General features: G+C 46.2%; 1 protein-coding gene across 1 annotated transcript in view; it reads left to right on the forward strand.

Annotated features, from left to right (window-relative positions):
* The window catches only part of LOC128374595 (collagen alpha-1(XIV) chain-like), a 127,217-nt gene that overhangs the window by 19,442 nt on the left and 92,775 nt on the right, over positions 1-15,000 (forward strand). The window contains exon 2 of the mRNA XM_053334840.1: positions 7,126-7,242. Within this exon, the coding sequence (XP_053190815.1) occupies positions 7,126-7,242 (117 nt within the window). The remainder of the gene's footprint in view (positions 1-7,125; positions 7,243-15,000) is intronic.

The raw sequence follows: 15,000 nt of genomic DNA on the forward strand, positions 1-15,000 counted from the left end.
AGAAGCTGTTTTGGTGATTGATTTGATGTGACTGCTGAAAGTCAGATCTGAGTCTATCAGCACGCCAAGGTTTCGGACTTGGGAAAGAGAGAGAGAGAAAAAGAGGGAGGAAGAGAGAACCAGACATTCCTTCTTTATATGTGTTTCAGGTAGATCAGCAGACCGATAAGGAACTGGATGAAGACAGAAACAAACAGATCTCTGCTGTTCTTCTTTGTGTTTCCTGCTGCTGTAGTTTGATGAATGAATGAACAGAAAGGAGAAACACAGACGAGGGAAATGAAACTGAAACTAAAAGCGTCTGACTCTGAGTTCTCTTCATTAGCTCGCTCAACCACCACATGTTGCTCTTTTTAAAAAAACGTGTCTTTCTTCCCTTTCTTCCATCTTTCCTTCCTTCCTTCCTTCCTTCCTGTCTTCTTTTCCTACTTCTTTCCTTCCTTCCTTCCTGTCTTCTTTTCCTACTTCTTTCCTTCCTTCCTTCCATCTGTCTTTCTTCCATCTTTCTTCCTGTCTTCTTCTTCGTCCTTCCTTCCTTCCTTCCTCTTGTCTTCTCTTCCTTCCTCTTCTGTCTTCTTCTCTTCCTTCCTTCTGTCTGTTTCTCTTTCTTCCTTACATCTGTCTTTCTTCCCTTTCTTCCATGTTTCCTTCCTGTCTTGTTTTTCTTCTTCCTTCTTCCTTCCTTCTGTCCTTCCTTCTCTTCTTGTCTCTCTCTTCCTTCCTTCCTTTCTTCCTTCCCTCCCTTCCTTTCTCCCTTCCTTCTTTCCCTTCCTTCCTCTTTTCCTTTCTCCCTCCTACCTTCCTCCCTCCCTTCCATCCTATCTTCCTCCATTCTTTCCTCCCTTCCTTCCTCTTTTCCTCCTTTCTTCCTCCATTCTTTCCTCCCTTCCTTCCTCTTTTCCTCCTTTCTTCCTTCCTCCCCCCTACCATCCTCCCTTCCTTCTTTCCTTCCTTCTTCTTTTCCTTTCTCCCTCCTACCTTCCTCCTCCTTTCCTTCCTTCTTCCTTCCTTCTTCCTCTCCTTCCTCCCTTCCCATCCTTCCATCTCCCGCCCTTCCATCCTATCTTCCCTCCATTCTTTCCTCCCTTCCTTCCTCTTTTCCTCCTTTCTTCCTCCCCTTCCATCCTACCTACCTCCCCTCCCTCCTGTCCTTCCTTCTTCCTCCCTTCCTTCCTCTTTTCCTCCCCCTACCTTCCTCCCTTCCTTCTTTCCTTCCTTCCTTCCTTCTTCCTCCCCCCTAGCTTCCTCCCTTCCTTCTTTCCTTCCTTCTTCTTTTCCTTTCTCCCTCCTACCTTCTTCCCTCCTTTCCTTCCTTCTTCCTTCCTTCTTCCTCCCTTCCATCCTTCCATCTCCCTCCCTTCCATCCTATCTTCCTCCATTCTTTCCTCCCTTCCATCCTATCTTCCTCCCTTCCTTCCTCTTTTCCTCCTTTCTTCCTCCCTTCCATCCTACCTACCTCCCTCCCTCCTTTCCTTCCTTCTTCCTCCCTTCCTTCCTCTTTTCCTCCCCCTACCTTCCTCCCTTCCTTCTTTCCTTCCTTCCTTCCTTCTTCCTCCCTCCTCCTTTCCTTCCTTCTTCCTTCTTCCCTTCCTCTGGTGGCATTAAAAACCTGATGTAAGTCTCACATCTGGGTCAGTGAATAATCAGAACTGGCTTTTTATTCATCAATATGTTAAAAAATATGTTTTTAAAAGGAAGCAGCATCAGGTTTGTTAAAATGTACGTTTAGTATTTTAGTTGGTTTTAAATGTCAAATGGTGTAACCCACAAAAGAATGATAAATATTAAATAGTTTATCCACCGAAAGATAAAGAGAAAAGGGAGGAAGAAAAGAAAGATTGGATTTTAAAGATCCTGTCGTCCTCCCGTCGGTTTTGACTGTTCCTTCCTTCCTGCCTTCCTTCTTCCCTCCCTTCCTTTCTTCCTGCCTGTCTTTCTTCCTTCCTTCCTTCCTTCCTTCCTTCTTCTTCCCCTACCTTTCTCCCTTCTTCTTCTCTTCCTTCCTCCTTCCTTTCCTTCTCCCTCCTACCTTCCTCCCTCCTTTCCTTCTTCCTCCCTTCCATCCTTCCATCTCCTCCTTCCTTCCTCTCCTTCCTTCCTCCTCCTTCCTCTCCATCCTCCTCCTGCCTCCTCCTTCTCCTTCCATCCTCCCTTCTTCCTCCCCCCTACCTTCCTTTCTCCCTTCCTTCCTCTTTTCCTTTCTCCATCCTACCTCCCTCCCTCCTTCCCTTCCTTCTTCCTCCGTTCATCCATCCTTCCTTCTTCCTCCCTTCCTTCCTTAATTCCTGCCCTCCTTCCTTCCTTCCTTCTTCTTCCTCCCTTCCATCCTACCTCCCTCCCCTTCCCTTTCTTCTTCCTTCCTATCTTCCTTCTGTCCTTCCTTCTGTCCTCTTTTCCTCCCTTCTTCCTCCCTTTCTTCCTCCCTTTCTTCCTCCTTCTCTCCTGCTTCCTCTTTTCCTCCCTTCTTCCTCCCTTCCATCCTTCCTCCCTCCTTTCCTTCCTTCTCCTCCTCCCCCTTCCATCCTTCCTTCCTTTCCTCCCTTCCATCCTTCCTTCCCTCCCTCCCTTCCCTCCCCTTCCTCTCTTCTTCCCTTCCAGGACAACAGGAGGATTAAACTAAACCACAAACTAAAAAAAAACAAAATCCTTGTAAAGTATTTTTGTTTCTAAAGTCAATGTTTTTGTTTTGTTGTGTTTTGGGGTGAACCGTCCCTTTAAGCGTCTCCTTGTTTATAGCGCTTCAGAGCGTCGGAGCTTCGGAGCGTCGGAGCTCTACTGGGCGTCAATCAAAGCGTGTGTAGGTATTTAAAGAAGTCGACGGCAGCAGATGGCTTACCCTCATAATGAGCACACAAACATAGGAAGCAGTTTGTGGGTTTCATATTATATTTTCCCGCCCGCTGGCTTTTTTCCTTCCTTTTTTTTTTTTTTTTTTTTTTTTTAGTTAACCAAATTAGATCGGGGAATGTGTTGCGACTATATCCATATTTATTATCTGGGACTTGGCTCTTTTTTTTTTGTTTTTTTTGACTGGTGTGAAAATGATGGGGGTGATGTGGTTGTTTGACCCTGGAAATGTGGGTTTTTGGCTTGTTTTTTGGCGGGAAGCTTTACGATGGCCTTAATCCAGTGTTTTTGTTTTAACTCTCCTGTTGTCCTTGAGTCAAGGAAGGGAGGGAGGGAGAAGGGAGGAAAGGAGGGAGGGAGGGAGGGAGGAAGGAAGGAAAGGAGGGAGGAAGAAAAAGAAGGAAGGAAGGAAAGGAGGGGAGTACGGATGGAAGGAAGGGAGGAAGAAGGAAGGCAGGAAGGAAGAAAGGGAAGGAAGGAGGGAGGGAGGAAGAAGGAAGGAAAGGTGGAAGGGAGGGAGGAAGAAGGATGGAAGGGAGGAAGAAGGAAGGATGAAAGGGATGAAGAAGGAAGGAAGGGAGGGAGGAAGGGAGGAAGAAGGCAGGAAAGGAGGAGGAAAGAAAGGGAGGAAAGAAGGAACAGTCAAAACAGACAGGGTCAATTTGAGTCAAGGAAGGGAGGAAGAAGGAAGGAAGGAGGGAGGAAGAAGGAAAGAAAGGAGGAGGGGAGGAAGGAGGGAAGGAAAGGAGGAGGGAAGGAAGGAAAGGAGGAGGGAAGGAAGGAAAGGAGGAAGAAGGAAGGAAAGAAGGAAGGAAGGAAGGAAGGAAGGAAAGGAGGGAGAAAGGAAGGAAAGGAGGGAGGAAGGAAGGAAAGTAGAAGGGAAGAAAAGGAGGAAGGAAGAAGAAAGGAAAGGAAGGAGGAGGAGGAGTGCTAGCAGGATGAAGCCATTGTAAAGTGTAAAGTGGATATTCAGCAGATGAAGGTTGTTGTGTTCAGAACATTAAACAGGAATAGTACACACATGCTATTCCTGCACCTTTCTCTCTTTTTGGTTCCCTTTATTCTTCCTCTCTTCTTTTTTTTTTTAACGTTTAATTTGCAGTTAAAAAGTCGTCACATTCCCTCCTTTTTTCCTCATCCTCCTCTCGCCCCTTGACAACGATTTCAAATTTCAAAGCGATGCAGAAAGAAAAGGACAGCAAGGTTTTTAACCCCATCTCTTCTTTCCTTCCTTCCTTCCTTCCTTCCTTCCTTCCTCCCTCTTTCTTTAATTTTTCCTTCATCCTTCCCTCTTTCTTTGCTCCCTCCTCCTTCCATATTTCTTTCCTCACTTTCTTCTGTCCTCCCTCCTTCCCTTCCTCCCTTCCTTCTCTCCTTACTTCCTTCCTTTCCCTCCCTCCCTTCCTCCTTCCCTCCCTCCTTCCTCCTTTCAATCCTTCCTTCCTTCCTCCTTTCCTTCGTCCCTTCCTTCTCTCCTTACTTCCTTCCTTTCCCTCCCTCCTTTCCATTCTTCCTTCCTTCCTCCCTCCCCTCCCTTCCTCCTTCCCTCCCTCCTTACTCCTTTCAATCCTTCCTTCCTTCCTCCTTTCCTTCGTCCCTTCCTTCTCTCCTTACTTCCCTTCCTTCCTCCTTCCCTCCCTTCCTCCTTCTCTCCTTGCTTGCTTCCTTTCCCTCCCTCCCTTCCTCCTTCCCTCCCTCCTTACTCCTTTCAATCCTCCCTTCCTTCCTTCCTTCCTCCTTTCCTTCCTCCCTTCCTTCTCTCCTTACTTGCTTACTTTCCCTCCCTCCCTTCCCCCTTCTCTCCCTCTTTACTCCTTTCAATCCTCCCTTCCTTCTCTCCTTACTTCCCTTCCTTCCTCCTGTCCTTCCTTGACCCGAGGACAACAGGGGAAGGTTAAAGAAGCTGGAGAGAAAAATGATTATAAGGGAAGGATGGAGATGGAGATGGAGATGGAGAGAGGGGTAATTGGGGAAGGGGGGAAGGAGGGAGGCGGGGGGGGGGGCTGCAGTCGGCTGTCAGGGCCAACAGCTAATCAGGATGAGAAGCTTTGATGCAGGCGAGCACAGCGAAGGCTCGTCAATACGGGAGGAAGATGAGGAAGATGAGGAAGAGGAGGACAATGGGTCTTCTGCTTTTTAATGTGACATCTCTCTCTGTGTGTGTGTGTGTGTGTGTGTGTGTGTGTGTGAGCTAATCTCTCTGATGTGTGTGTGTGTGTATCCTCCCACTTGGATGAGATACAGTTGTTTTTTTTCTCCTTCCTTCCTTCCTGTTTTTTTTTTTATTTTTTTTTATAATTATTCTTCCCTCTCTTTTTAAGCGTTAACAAACACAGATGGAGCGACCGCCGCTGCCGCTGCCGCCCGTAACTCTGGAGGGAGTTCAGTCTCTCTCAACTTCACTCACAAGTCGCAGTCGTGGAGGTTTTTATTTTATGAGCAGCTGGAGCCTCAACAGTGATGCTTACGGATAAAGAGACACATTTTTTTTGGGGGGGGGGGGTGATTTTCAGCATACGTGTTATTAACTCTTTATTGGGCAAATAATTATATTTTGGTAACTTCTGTAAATATCCCAAAATATCCTTCTTTCCTTCCTTCCTTCCTTCCTTCCTCCCTGCCTTCTTTCTTCCCTTCCTCTTTTCCTTTCTCCCTCCCTTGTTCCTTATTTCCTCCGTCCTTCCTTCCTTCCTTTCCTTCCTTCCATCTGTCCTTCCTCCCTCCCTCCTTCTCTCCTCCCTTGCTTCTTTCCTTCCTCCATCCCCCTTTCTTCTTCCTTCCTTCCTTCTTTCTTCCCTTCCTCCCTCCCTCCTTCCCTCATTCTTTCCTCCCCCCTTCCTTCCTTTCTTCTTTCCTCCGTCCGTCCTTCCTTTCCTTCCTCCCCCCTTCCTTCCTTCCCTTCCTTCCTCCCTTCCATCCTTCCATCCTTCCTTCCATCCTTCCTGCCTTCCTTCCTTCCTTCCTCCCTTCCTTCCTCCATTCCTTCCTCCCTTCCTTTCAATGAGTCCTATAAAGGGTTAATACATGTAGAGCTGAGAGAGTCGACTCATATCTGCTGGTAATGAGTTTTAAACCAGCAGCCAGGTGTTCATGTTCCTCCTGTTCATACTGACTATTATAATTCAACCCTCCTGTCGTCCTCCCGGGTCAAATTGACCCCATCTCTTTTGACTGTTCCTTCCTTCCTTCCTTCCTTCCTTCCTTCCTTCTTCTCTCTTTCTGTACATTTTCCTTCCTTGTTCCCGTCCTCCCCTTCTTTCTTTTCTCCCTCCTCCTTTCATTCTTCGTTCCTTTCCGTGCTTCCTTCCTCCCTCCTTACTCCTTTCCTTCTTTCCTTCCTTCCTTCCTCTTTTCGTCCTCACTCATTCCTTCCTTCATTCTCTCTGTACTTCCTTTTCTCCTAAATTCCATCCTCTTTCTTCTTGTTCTTTCTTTCTTTCCTCATCTTTCCTTCCTTCCTTCCTCCTCTTTCTTCTTGTTCTTTCTTTCTTTCCTCATCTTTCCTTCCTTGCTTCCTTCTTTATTCTTCTTCTTTCTTTCTTTCCTCATCCTTCCTTCCTTCCTTCCTTCCTTCCTTCATCCTCTTTCTTCTTGTTCTTTCTTTCCTCATCTTTCTTGTTCTTTCCTCATCTTTCCCTCCTTCCTTCCTTTATTCATTCATTCCTTCCTTCCTCCTTACTTCATCCTCTTTCTTCTTGTTTTTTCTTTCTTTCCTCATCCTTCCTTCCTTCGTTCCTTCCTTCCTTCCTTCATCCTCTTTCTTCTTGTTCTTACTTTCCTCATCTTTCTTGTTCTTTCCTCATCTTCCTTCCTTCTTTCCTTCCTTCCTGTTTTCTTTTCTTTCATTCAGACGGCTAAAGCTTCATATTAGTTTCAGATCAACTTTTAAATCCATGTTTCCACAGAAGGAGGACTGTGGATTTAGTCCTCCATCACTTAAGAGTATTTATCTTCTAATGGTCAGTATGAACAGGAGGAATCATTACAGCAAGCAAAACACACTTAATGTTCATTTTAGCTCCTGACTGCTGACTTTAAAATGTGCAGTTTGCCTTAAAGCTCATCTGACTGACTGAATCTGAACTCCTTCCATTGTTATGGACGTCATCCACTAATACGCATCAGTTATGACGTTGGGTTTTCTAGGTTTGGACTTTGCATGGCAGGGATTGTCATTCATCATCATCATCATCATCATTCATATATTTTTACACTTTATTTCAAACTGACAGTTATTTTGTAAAGCTGTTTTTATTTCTGTTGTGTGTCTCCGTCTAGTTTCATCACCGAGAAGATTTCGTGCCAAAGTCTTGAGTCCAACGCAGCTGCACGTATCGTGGAAAGAGCCGAAAGGAGAGTTCGAAAGCTACAAAGTCGTTTACATGACAGAACCAGGTAAGATCCCACACTGACTCCAAGTAGATGAAAAGTGAACATGTTTTGCTGCTTTGCTGGACTTTGATCACAGTCGGTTCTTCTCACACTGGATATTTGTTACTGATACTTTTACCTTGAATATGGAGCGACGTTATCTTTGGTTTTTGGCATTGACTGTATAAAAGAAATGGACGTAACATCCGTGACGTCACCCATTGGTTTGTGGACTGCTGCTCGGAAGCCAATAGTTTCTAATCTAGGCAGCGCCATCTTGAAAATTTCAGGTGCATGCTGGGAAAAATAAAAACATGGATTCTACTTATATGGGCATGAGGCGGAGCCATGGGCGGAGCGGGGAGGTTGCTATGGTTACGAGGGCTGGATCTCGAGGACATTGGTCAATCAACCTGTCAATCAGGACGTAGCCCCGCCCCCTAATGCATACCCTGCTTTATCGTCACATATAAAATCAGGGAGGCCAAAATGTCCCAAATGAACATCATACTGCATTGAAGAAGGCTTTAAACTAGCGATTGAGACCATAAACACATTTTGAAAACGTTTACTGAGGTTAGAAATCAAGTGAGAAGTTGGTGAATTCTCCATTGACTTGTATAGAGACGGTCGCCCCCTGGTGGCCTTTTGATAGAATGCAGCTCTAAGTTACTTCCTGGTTGGCTTCATTTCAGAGGACAGGAACTCCCGGATAGTCAGAAACCTCTTCTCGATTCCTTTGTATGTCTGGTACATGTGAAGAAATTGACAATAAAGCAGACTTTGACTTTGATTCTGAGCCAGTTAGCCTGAAACTCGTCTTTGGACTGTGGCTTCATTTTAGTAGCATTACTGTTTCCTCTCTGAGAATTGTGAGGACATTAGTACTTTAGGGTTCCCAGTGTTTTTCCGATTCTACTTGAGGTAATTTATGTTTTAGCCAACGGACCTCGTAGAGAACAGGAGAGAACACGCTCTAAGTGTGTTGTCCTGTGGTGGAAGTTGGAGAGTCTGATGCAACCCTTCCAGCCAATCGGTGCAAACATTGCTCTGACATTAATATACATCGCTGTAAATGTGTGCGAGTATTTCCAGTATTATTAGTGTTAGATTTGCAGGAGGAATCTATTTAAACTATACCCAATACCTGAAATCCAGCACTGAAACAGCTTTGGCTCAGGAGGCAGAGTGAGTCATCCATTAATCAGCTCCTCTATAGTCCACATGTCTCTCTCTGTAGCTGCGTTAACGGTCTATAGTCTATAGTCCACATGTCTCTCTCTGTAGCTGCGTTAACGGTCTATTAGGCATGGGATGATAACCGTGTTCAAGGTATACCGCGATTTGAAAAAGCCACGATAACCGAAACCGTCAAATGTTCTGTCATACCGTTCCTAAGGTATGAGACGTTTTTTGTCTGGTCAAAAGAGGAAGGAAGTAAGGAGAGAAGGAAGGGAGGAAGTAAAGGAGGATGGAAGGAAGGAAGGAAGGAAGCAAGGAAAGGAGTAAGGAGGGAGGGAAAGAAGGAAGGAAGGAAGGAAAGGAATAATGAGGAAAAGAGGAAGGAAGTAAGCAGAGAAGGAAGGAATGAAGGAAAGAAAGGAGTAAGGGGGGAGGGAGGAAGGAAAGGATGAAGGATGGAAGGAGGAGGGAGCAAAGAAAGAGGGGAGGAGGGGAAGACGGAAGGAAAAATTAAAGAAAGAGGGAAGAAGGAAGGAAGGCAGGAAAGAAAGGACAGTCAAAAGAGAGATGGGGTCAATTTGACCCGGGAAGACGACAGGAGGGTTAAATGAACATGTCTGTCTTTATTTTTCTTCGTTTTAGGAACATTGTGAAAGTGACATGTGGTGTAAAAAGCACTTTGAGATGTGGTAAGGCTAGAAAAGCACTATATATAAGTAGAGTTAGGGTTAGGGTTTAATTACCAATAATCAAAAGATATGGGGTTTGATTTCTGGTTCCTTCAGTCCACATGTTGATGTGTTCTTTGGCATCATATTTAGTCAGACAGAAGGAAGGTAGGAAGGACAGAGGGAAGGAAGGAAGGAATGAAGAAGGAAAAAAGGAAGGTAGGGAGGAAGGACAGATGGAAGGGAGGAGGACAGATGGAAGGAAGGAACGAAGGAACGAAGAAAGGAAAAAAGGAAGGTAGGGAGGAAGGACAGATGGAAGGAAGGAAGGAAGGAACAAAGGAAGGAAGACAGGAAGATAGGGAGGAAGGACAGATGGAAGGAAGGAAGGAAGGAACGAAGAAAGGAAAAAAGGAAGGTAGGGAGGAAGGACAGATGGAAGGAAGGAAAAGAACACAGGAAGGAAAAAGTGGGCCGGCTTGCACTCCTCAGCGGGCCGGTTCTGGCCCACGGGCCGCATGTTTGACACCCCTGGCTTAACTGCTTAGAAGCCGAGCACTGTATAAGCCCCCCCCCTCTGTGATGGATAGGTTGACTACTGCCTTGCTTAAGGGCTCCGCAGCAAAACATCATGGAGGTCGCTAAAGAATGGCTGGCTTTATGGCTGCATGAATGTGTGTGTGACATGTAGTCTGAAAGCTCTTTGAGTGGTGGTAAGACTAGAAGGACAGACCGATGGAAGGAAGGAAAGAAAGAAGGACAGATGGAAGAAAGGGAGGAAAGACAGAAGGAAGGTAGGAAGGACAGAGGGAAGGAAGGAAGGAATGAAGAAGGAAAAAAGGAAGGTAGGGAGGAAGGACAAATGGAAGGGAGGAAGGACAGATGGAAGGAAGGAAGGAACGAAGAAAGGAAAAAAGGAAGGTAGGGAGGAAGGACAGATGGAAGGGAGGAAGGACAGATGGAAGGGAGGAAGGACAGATGGAAGGAAGGAAGGAACGAAGAAAGGAAAAAAGGAAGGTAGGGAGGAAGGACAGATGGAAGGGAGGAAGGACAGATGGAAGGAAGGAACAAAGGAAGGAAGACAGGAAGATAGGGAGGAAGGACAGAGGGAAGGGAGGAAGGACAGATGGAAGGAAGGAACGAAGAAAGGAAAAAAGGAAGGTAGGGAGGAAGGACAGATGGAAGGGAGGAAGGACAGAGGGAAGGAAGGAAGGAAGGAATGAAGAAGGAAAAAAGGAAGGTAGGGAGGAAGGACAGATGGAAGGGAGGAAGGACAGATGGAAGGGAGGAAGGACAGATGGAAGGGAGGAAGGACAGATGGAAAGAGGAAGGACAGATGGAAGGAAGGAAGGAAAAAAGGAAGGTAGGGAGGAAGGACAGATGGAAGGAAGGAAGGAATGAAGAAAGGAAAAAAGGAAGGTAGGGAGGAAGGACAGAGGGAAGGAAGGAAGGAAGGAATGAAGAAGGAAAAAAGGAAGGTAGGGAGGAAGGACAGATGGAAGGGAGGAAGGACAGATGGAAGGGAGGAAGGACAGATGGAAGGGAGGAAGGACAGAGGGAAGGAAGGAAGGAAGGAATGAAGAAGGAAAAAAGGAAGGTAGGGAGGAAGGACAGATGGAAGGGAGGAAGGGAGGAAGGACAGATGGAAGGGAGGAAGGACAGATGGAAGGAAGGAACGAAGAAAGGAAAAAAGGAAGGTAGGGAGGAAGGACAGATGGAAGGGAGGAAGGACAGATGGAAGGAAGGAAGGAAGGAACAAAGGAAGGAAGACAGGAAGATAGGGAGGAAGGACAGATGGAAGGAAGGAAGGAAGGAAAAGAACACAGGAAGGAAAAAGTGGGCCGGCTTGCACCCCTCAGCGGGCCGGTTCTGGAAGGAAGGAAGGAAAGACAGAAAAAAGGAAAGGAAGGAACAGACAGATAGTGAAGGACAGATGGAAGGAAGGTAGGAATGAAGAAAGGAAGATAGGGAGGAAGGACAGAAGGAACAAAGGAAGGAAGACAGGAAGATAGGGAGGAAGGACAAAAGGAAGGAAGGACAGATGGAAGGAAGGTAGGAACGAAGAAAGGAAACAAGGAAGGTAGGAAGGACAGATGGAAGGAAGGAAAAGAACACAGGAAGGGAAAAGTGGGCCGGCTTGCACCCCTCAACGGGCCGCATGTTTGACACCCCTGGCTTAACTGCTTAGAAGCCGAGCACTGTATAAGCCCCCCCCCCCCTCTGTGATGGATAGGTTGACTATTGCCTTGCTTAAGGGCTCCGCAGCAAAACATCATGGAGGTCGCTAAAGAATGGCTGGCTTTATGGCTGCATGAATGTGTGTGTGACATGTAGTCTGAAAGCTCTTTGAGTGGTTGTAAGACTAGAAAAGTGCAGTTCATTCCCCAAATTCAGGCTCTGGTTTCAAAAGTAAAGGAGTTGTTTGTGTCAGTAGAGTTTAACAGACTTTTACAGAAGTGAATATCACATTTCAGATCCCCAATAAATCCTTCATAATAAACAAGAAAGGAAGGTAGGGAGGTAGGACAGATGGAAAGGAAGGAAGGAAGGACAGATGGAAGGAACAAAGGAAGGAAGACAGGAAGATAGGGAGGAAGGACAGAAGGAAGATAGGGACGAAGAAAGGAAAAAAGGAAGGTAGGAAGGAAGGACAGATGGATGGAAGGAAGACAGGAAGAAAGGGAGGAAGGACAGAAGGAAGAAAGGAAGGAAGGAACGAACGAAGAAAGGAAAAAAGGAAGGACAGATGGAAGGAAGGAAGACAGGAAGATAGGGAGGAAGGACAGAAGGAAGAAAGGAAGGAAGGACAGATGGAAGGAAGGAAGGAACGAACGAAGAAAGGAAAAAAGGAAGGTAGGGAGGAAGGACAGATGGAAGGAAGGAAGGAACAAAAGGAAGGAAGATAGGGAGGAAGGACGGAAGGAAGGAAGGAAGGACAGATGGAAGGAAGGTAAGAACGAAGAAAGGAAAAAAGGAAGGTAGGGAGGTAGGACAGATGGAAGGAAGGAACAAAGGAAGGAAGACAGGAAGATAGGGAGGAAGGACAGAAGGAATAAAGGAAGGAAGGACGGACAGATGGAAGGAAGGAAGGAAGAAACGAACGAAGAAAGGAAAAAAGGAAGGTAGGCTTTGAGTGGTTGTAAGACTAGAAAAGTGCAGTTTATTCCCCAAATTCAGGCTCTGGATTCAAAAGTAAAGGAGTTGTTTGTGTCAGTAGAGTTTAACAGACTTTTACAGAAGAGTATAGAAGTAGAATATCACATTTCAGATCCCCAATAAATCCTTCATAATAAACAAGAAAGGAAGGTAGGGAGGTAGGACAGATGGAAAGGAAGGAAGGAAGGACAGATGGAAGGACAGATGGAAGGAACAAAGGAAGGAAGACAGGAAGATAGGGAGGAAGGACAGAAGGAAGATAGGGACGAAGAAAGGAAAAAAGGAAGGTAGGAAGGAAGGACAGATGGATGGAAGGAAGACAGGAAGAAAGGGAGGAAGGACAGAAGGAAGAAAGGAAGGAAGGAACGAACGAAGAAAGGAAAAAAGGAAGGACAGATGGAAGGAAGGAAGACAGGAAGATAGGGAGGAAGGACAGAAGGAAGAAAGGAAGGAAGGACAGATGGAAGGAAGGAAGGAAGGAAGGAACGAACGAAGAAAGGAAAAAAGGAAGGTAGGGAGGAAGGACAGATGGAAGGAAGGAAGGAAGGAAGGAACAAAAGGAAGGAAGATAGGGAGGAAGGACGGAAGGAAGGAAGGAAGGACAGATGGAAGGAAGGTAAGAACGAAGAAAGGAAAAAAGGAAGGTAGGGAGGTAGGACAGATGGAAGGAAGGAAGGAAGGAAGGAAGGAACAAAGGAAGGAAGACAGGAAGATGATAGGGAGGATGGACAGAAGGAAGAAAGGGAGGAAGGACAGAAGGAAGAAAGGAAGGAAGGACAGATGGAAGGAAGGAAGGAACGAAGACAGGAAAAAGGGAAGGTAGGGAGGTAGGACAGATGGAAGGAAGGAAGACAGGAAGATAGGGAGGAAGGACAGAAGGAAGAAAGGTAGGAAGAAAAAAAGGAAGGTAGGGAGGTAGGACAGATGGAAGGACAGAAGGAACAAAGGAAGGAAGACAGGACGATAGGGAGGAAGGAAGGAAGAAACGAAGAAAGGAAAAAAGGAAGGTAGGGAGGAAGGACAGATGGAAGGAAGGAAGACAGGAAGATAGGGAGGAAGGACAGAAGGAAGAAAGGTAGGAAGAAAAAAAGGAAGGTAGGGAGGAAGGACAGATTTACAAAAGTAAAGGAGTTGTTTGTGTCAGTAGAGTTTAACAGACTTTTACAGAAGAGTATAGAAGTAGAATATCACATTTCAGATCCCCAATAAATCCTTCATAATAAACAACACTACAGAACATTTTAACCCTTAAACAGACAACGTGCACCAGGAGATACAGACTCTTTAACCTTTGTGTTGTCCTCCCGGGTCCTTCCTCTGTCCTTCCTTCCTTCCTTCCTTCCTTCCTTCATCTGTCCTTCCTTCCTTCCTTCCTTCCTTCCTTCCTTCATCTGACCGTCCTTCCTTCCTCAGATCTAAGTTCAGCTGTTAGGGTAAATGTTCCCTCCTTCTGTCCTTTCTTCCTTCCTTCATCTGTCCTTCCTTCCTTCCTCCCTCCTTTCCTTCCTTCTTCCTCCCTTCCTTCCCTTCCTCCCTCCTTTCCTTCCTACCTTCCTTCCTTCCTCCCTCCTTCCTTTCCTTCCTTCTTCCTCCCTTCCTTCCCTTCCTTCCTCCTTTCCTTCCTTCCTTCCTTCCTTCCTCCCTCCTTCCTTTCCTTCCTTCTTCCTCCCTTCCTTCCCTTCCTTCCTCCTTTCCTTCCTTCCTTCCTTCCTTCCTCCCTCCCTCCTTCCTTTCCTTCCTTCTTCCTCCCTTGCTTCCCTTCCTTCCTCCTTTCCTTCCTTCTTCCGTCCTTTCCTTCCTTCCTTCTTTCCTTCATTCCTTCCTTACTTGAGGTGCAAATGACATAACTAGTAAGGTCTGTTTAAGGGTTAAGTCCAGAAGCAACAAACCACCAAAAACTGATGGATTTGAAGCTTCAACTTTGCCACTTAGAGAATCGCTCAGTGTCGGTGTGTTCAGCTTTTCCAGTTTGAACTTGATTCATCCACCAAGGGAAATCTGACAAGGAATTCACCCCTGCTCCTCTTGTACAGTCCTGCCTGGTGTTCACACACTTTAACCCACATTCACACCTGGAAGCCGAGCACTGTATAAGCCCCCCCCCCCCCCTCTGTGATGGATAGGTTGACTATTGCCTTGCTTAAGGGCTCCGCAGCAAAACATCATGGAGGTCACTAAAGAAGAGTACTCACTACTTCTACTTCATTCAAGGGCCACATACAGACCAATTTGATCTCATGTGGGCAGGAAGGAAGGAAGGAAGGAGAGACAGATAGTGAAGGACGTATAGACAGATGGAAGGAAGGGAAGAAAGACAGAAGGAAGGTAGGAAAGACAGATGGAAGTAAGTATAGAAGGACAGATGGAAGGAAGGAAGGAAGGAAGGAACGAAGAAAGGAAAAAAGGAAGGTAGGGAGGAAGGACAGAACGAAGAAAGGAAGGAAGGACAGATGGAAGGAAAGTAGGAATGAAGAAAGGAAAAAAGGAAGGTAGGAAGGACAGGAAAAGAACACAGGAAGGAAAAAGTGGGCCGGCTTGCACCCCTCAGCGGGCCGGTTCTGGCCCACGGGCCGCATGTTTGACACCCCTGGCTTAACTGCTTAGAAGCCGAGCACTGTATAAGCCCCCCCCCTCTGTGATGGATAGGTTGACTATTGCCTTGCTTAAGGGCTCCGCAGCAAAACATCATGGAGGTCACTAAAGAAGAGAGTCGTATAGGATAGAAGGAAGTAAGGAAAGAAGGACAGATGTAAGGAAGGAAGGAACGAAGAAAGGA

Source organism: Scomber japonicus, chromosome 15 (assembly GCF_027409825.1).
Source record: "Scomber japonicus isolate fScoJap1 chromosome 15, fScoJap1.pri, whole genome shotgun sequence".
Classification (NCBI taxonomy): domain Eukaryota; kingdom Metazoa; phylum Chordata; class Actinopteri; order Scombriformes; family Scombridae; genus Scomber; species Scomber japonicus.